General features: G+C 36.9%; 1 protein-coding gene across 1 annotated transcript; it reads right to left on the bottom strand.

Moving 5' to 3' along the window:
* Positions 1–2,499: 2,499 nt before the first annotated feature.
* LOC136026015 (tigger transposable element-derived protein 6-like) lies at positions 2,500–4,026 on the bottom strand. The gene has a single exon (XM_065702567.1). It carries the CDS (start codon positions 4,024–4,026, stop codon positions 2,500–2,502), a length of 1,527 nt encoding a protein of 508 aa, XP_065558639.1.
* Between the last annotated feature and the right edge of the window lie 2,053 nt (positions 4,027–6,079).

The raw sequence follows: 6,079 nt of genomic DNA, 5'->3' as shown, positions 1-6,079 counted from the left end.
ATTTGTGATTTTTTCTAGACTTATCTAAAAAACATATAGGTCCTTTAAAAAAAACCTAAAAAGGGCACCTGAACATATAAATCAATCTTAAAATGTACAAAAATAACACCAAACAAGAGTTTGGCTCCCTAACTGTAAAAATGTACAGGCTGCTGCGTCATTGGTGCTTTACTGAAAACTATATGTGTCTTGAAAAATCTTAGGAAGAACTAATAGCCTAAAAGTAAACTGAATATTTGATTTATAATCACATTAGTTGGCGAAATCTCATCAGTTCAGCCTTTTATTTAACTGTAATTTATATTTTATTTGCAATGGTGTAATAAGTAAAAAATATTTGAAATATAATTAATTTTGTTAACTTTATGTGTCAATAATGGGTCATTCATTTTTACCCCCTTCCTCGAGAGCAGGAAAGAGGTTTCAAACCTGGAACCATAGTTATTTGAAATTTTATTATTTTCAACAAAATGGCTTTCTGATCATTTTTGGCTCTTAATATGGGGAACAAGAACTTTCAATTTTCAATCAATTGAGCCTCCTTCAAATGTTGTACGACCATCCCCTTCCATACAATCTTATATGTCCCGGGATAATAGCTTACTACCATTGACCTAAGACTTTGCGAAGCTGTGCTAACCCCAAAGTCATTATTATACTATACTTTGACTATATTGAACAAAATGGCTTTCTCAAAATTTCGATTCAATTCGTTTTGGAAAAGGGGGCATGGGGCGAGTTTCGATTCACTTTTACTCTTAAAAAGGGCACTATTGAATTAAAAAGAGAAATTTCAGTTTCCAATCAAATGAGCCCCTCAGAAGTTTTTTTAACCACCCCTTCCGCAAAACCTTATATGCCTCAGAGGCATAGCTTCCAACACGTGCCGCCAGATTCTGGGGAGGTTAGTTGACTCCGGAGTTTTTTTTATCTGATATTTGAGCTATTTTGATCCGATACATTTGAAGAAAGAGGGTGTGGGGGGTCTAATTGCCCTATGATCTAGACTCTATGCTCTATGATCTATGACTCTAGAAAAGGGAAAATAGAACTTCCAATTTCCCATCAAATGAGCCTCTTCTGAAATTTATACGACCATTCCTTCCACATAATTTTTATTTGATTAAATTAGTAAAAGTTCAAATCAGTGTACTCACCGATTTATTCCGCAGGTTCTTCTGGTCCAACTGGTTGTGGAGTCTAATTGCCCTTCGATCACTTTTGAATCTTGAAAAGAGAAATTAGAACTTCCAATTCCTTATCAAGTGAACCTCTTCTGTAATTTATACGACCATCCCTTCCACAAAATTTTATTTGATTAAATTAGTAAAAGTTCAGATCAGTGTACTCATCGATTTATTCCGCAGGTTCTTCTGGTCCAACTGGGTGTGGAGTCTAATTGCCCTCCGATCATTTTTTAATCTTGAAAAGAGAAATTAGAACTTCCAATTTCTTATCAAATGAGCCTCCTTTGAAATTTATACGATCATCCCTTCCATAAAATTTTTATTTGATTAAATTTGTAAAAGTTCAAATCAGTGTACTCATCGATTTATTCCGCAGGTTCTTCTGGTCCAACTGGTTGTGGAGTCTAATTGCCCTCCGATCATTTTTGACTCTTGAAAAGAGAAATTAGAACTTCCAATTTCCTATCAAATGAGCCTCCTTTGAAATTTATACGATCATTCCTTCCATAAAATTTTTATTTGATTAAATTTGTAAAAGTTCAAATCAGTGTACTCATCGATTTATTCCGCAGGCTCTTCTGGTCCAACTCGTTGTGGACTTATTCCGCAATCGTGGACGGTAGTATGGCCAAGATAAACAAACACAACTTAGAAGCAATGGAAGAATTTTCTCAAGACAGTGAAGTTCAATTCAGTGAATATTTTGGCCCTATGTCCAAGGGTCGTCTTCAGCAAAACACCAAATATACATATATATATATATATATATATATATATATATATATATATATATATATATATATAGGGGAGAGTCGGGTAAGACGGACCCCATTTTGGTTTTTCGTCTGCGGAAGAGGTTGGAAACAAGCAACGACTGACGAAAGGTGTTTAACTTGTCCCCAAAACATTGAGTTACGTAAAGAAACCTTCTTCACACATAAATCAGCCGTATTTCCGGGTCCAGATAAAAAAAACTGAAGTTGGTCAAAAGGTCCATCTTGCCCACCCCATAGGATAAGACGGACCAGCCCTTTGGGCAAGACGGACCCAATTGCTCAAAAAGATTGATTGTCTCTAAACAATTTTATTTCGAATACTTAAAATACTAGTAGTAAGTAAAAAAGTAAAAAGTTAGCAAATAACTATATTTAAACACTGTACGAGGCAAAATCTACGTGAAAAACGAACTGAGCCGACTGTCTCGTCGTTCCGCCCGAAGGGGTCGGTTTTGGCAGCTTCATGATGACCTCTTCTTTTCGCACGAAGCTCATCTCTTCAGTTGCCGTGAATTTGCTCGATGGAGCTAATCGCTTCAAAACTGAACTTGGAAACCATCAGATTCACAATCACACACAACTCCAACATAATTCCTGAAGCTCTTCTTGATCGGCACTTTCACAACCAAGAAATCCCCACTATTTGGTTTGGTTCCATCAAGAAACTCCTTTTCCTCGGACCCATCCAAATGCAAGCTGTCATCACTTTCATCATCCAGCGCGATATGTTCATCGAAGCTGTCTTCCCCGTTCCCAGGCTGTTTGGAGAGGTTTCTCTTTTCAAGCCGTTTTCTTTGAGCTTTCTTTTCTGATTTTTTTCTTTTCAACTCAAATTCTTCTTCCAGTCTGTTTTTTTCAGGTGTGTTCGTCAGAATTTTGGACTTTGTTCTTTTCCTAGACGTTCTTCCGTCTCTTGCATAGAAACTCGCCTTAGGGTGAGGACGAACCGACTCTGGAGTCACTGGCATAGTCGCAGAAATCATTGAGCTACTGGTAGTTGGCAGCACGTCGTTATTCAAGCTCTCGTCGCCAGGGCTGGTTGATGGAACTGCAGACTGGCCTGTCATGGGAGACGTCTCTGGTGCTGGTCGGTCTGTCACAAAGGCGCTGAGAAAATCGTGATCTTGGAAAATGTTCCTATTGAAAGGGTATATTCCTGTTTTTTGGAACCCGCTTAGTACGTTTTCCATGTCGAAAGCTCTTGGAAAAGCGATTCCAACGAATATTCCGATTTCATAAATGGTAATCCTCCTGTTTGGGTTCGAAATCATCCACGAGTTAGCTGCTTCATTGTAGTATCGCTTGAATGGCCCATAAACAGCAACATCAAGAGGCTGCAGCTTGTGACTGCAATGTGGCGGAAGCGTTAAGACGTCAATGCCGTTTTCTCTGCAAAGATTAACCACGCTCAATGAGACGTGCGAATCATGGTTATCCATAATCAGCAGAAGTCGATTTGTGGGCGAGCAACTGGTTTGGGAGATCAGATGGCGTATCATATCCGGGAAGATTTCGGCTGTCATCCATCCAGACGGCTGGCATTTTCCTGTGCTTCCAGGGGGCGTGCCATTGAGAAAACTTTGAAGCCGGTTCACTCGTGGAAAGACAAAGAAAGGGGCTATCGACTGGCCAGCTGCGTTGATACACCCTACGACTGTTACCAGCGTCCCTCGCTCAGCCGAAGTAATGCGTCCAACTTGCTTTGATCCCTTTTCTGCAACCACCTTTGGTGTCTTCTGAACGGTGGTTACTCCAGTCTCGTCAAGATTATATATTCTATTCGGCGGATACCTGTGCTTTATAAGCAGCTCTTCTAAATTATTGAAAAATTCGCTGACATTCGTCCTGTTGAAGCTGATGGCTCTGGCAAGGCTTGTCGTTTCGGAGGACCTTAGGGAAAGCCCAACACGACTCATAAAGCTATTCATCCAGTCTTTTCCTGCACACTTATTTTCAGTCCAGTTCTTCGGCATATTCTTCCCTTTGGCCTGGGCATATTCATATGCAAGCTGACCTGCTTCCTTTTTCGTAAGTCCATGATGCATGTGCTGTGCCGTGATCATATAGTCCTTCAGAAGTATCTCTTTGTTTGCTGAGTTGCCTGAGTTGCCAACTCCACTGATTGGGGATCTTCTGCTGCGTCGAGTTTTGCAACTGCTCTTCGCACTGTGCTTCGTGGCAAACCAACCTCTTCCGAAACTTTGCGAAGCGGCGAACCAGATTTAACTCGCATAGCAGCTGCTCTCAGTAAGTCCTGGTCGTGGAGACCGCGGGTGGTTTTCCTAGTATACTTTCCCATTCTGCAAAAGAGAGACAGCTTAATATATTTCTAATTGACATGCGGGAACAATAAATGCAACACAATATTCACAAAATACGTAAAAAATAATAACTTCGAAAAAGATCCCAGATGATAGGGGGCAAGACGGACCGGTCCGTCTTACCCGCTGTCTCTGTGGTCCATCTTACCCTAAACCTGCTTTTTCGGAATAGTAAAAAATTATAACATAAGATGGCACTGCAATGAAAAAAAATTAATGTCTCACACACTCTCCTAGACCTCCATATTTGTAAGAAAAATTACCACAGTATAAAACAGAACATTAGAAACACCAGAAAAGAAAAACATTTACCTCAAAAGCCGGTTTCGAGAATGTGAAAACGAATAAAAATATTTTTCTCGAAGACAAGATTGGCTTCAACTCTCAGACTTCGCTCCGAAACTTGCCACTAGATGGCCGTTGTTTCTAGCTCTACAAGTGATAAAAAGGTGACGCTCAAGTCGAGCAATGACAAAAGGTCCGTCTTGCCCCCCGGTCCGTCTTACCCGACTCTCCCCTATATATATATATATATATATATAATATAATATATATATATATATAATACATATATATATAACAAAAAGAGAAATCATCAATGCAACAGCACAAACACATTTATAAAAAAAAAAAAAAAAAAAAAAAAAAAAAAAAAAAAAAAAAAAAAATGCAAACTTTAAAACTAAAAATGTTTAAAAAAACTTTTTTAAATCAGCCCTAGAATCCTTAACTCAACGAAATTCAACCAGGACTGATAAAAAAAATGATGTGAGATGATAAATTCATTCAAACGAAATAAAATAAAATAATGAAATACAAGCTTTCAAAGCTAATCTTGCTTTTTTAGCAGCTAACCTTAAAGGCCTTTTTGTAACGGGTCCCATACCCCTTAGTAGAATATTGTACCCGGTTTAGTAGAATATTTTGTTATATCATTTTTAATTATATTTGAGTTTAAACAACTTAGTAAATGTTCCCCTTCTCTCATTGACTTCTCTCATTTATCGTGCCCTGAACATTTGCTCTGATTCATATATAAATACAGAAATGAATTTTATCAGAGATATTCTTGTTGGTAATGGTTATTCCATTCCTTTTGTCAATGATATATTTAACCGTAGACTAGAAAAACGTTCCCGAAAATTGAAGATACGTCACAATGTGAGGCTCATGATAAGCCCACAAATATTATCTATCTTCCGTACATTCCAAAAATTACAACAAAATTAAAATATGTTTGCGCAAAAAATAATCCGTATAAATTCATTAATAATTTTAAAATCACATTTTTTTTTCAACTTTGGTAAAGATAAAACCCCAGTTACTCGCAAAAGAGGGGCTTATGAAATACCATTGGACTGTGGCAATTAATATGTTGGCAGAACTCCTCATAACCTAGAAATACGGCTACATCAGCACAAAGGAGACATCTTTTCTAGTAGCTCTAATGACTCCTTTTATTCTCTTTTAGCTAGCCATATATTTAATAATCCCAGCCGAATATTACTTTTTGAGAAATCTTTCGACTGAAAATAAATAGCAATATTTCTTCAAATAGAGACATAGAGGAATATTCACTAAATTCTTTATACTAATTTTTTTTATGTGTTTGTGCTGTTGCATTGGTGATTTCTTTTTTTCATTATAATATATATATATATATATATATATATATATATATATATATATATATATATATATATATATATATATATATATATATATATATATATATATATATATATATATATATATATATATATATATATATATATATGAAAACAAAGAAAGGAAA

This window comes from Artemia franciscana, chromosome 1 (genome assembly GCF_032884065.1).
Source record: "Artemia franciscana chromosome 1, ASM3288406v1, whole genome shotgun sequence".
Lineage (NCBI taxonomy): Eukaryota > Metazoa > Arthropoda > Branchiopoda > Anostraca > Artemiidae > Artemia > Artemia franciscana.
Note: the sequence above shows the minus strand (reverse complement) of the source record. Positions and strands in the feature narration are given on the sequence as shown.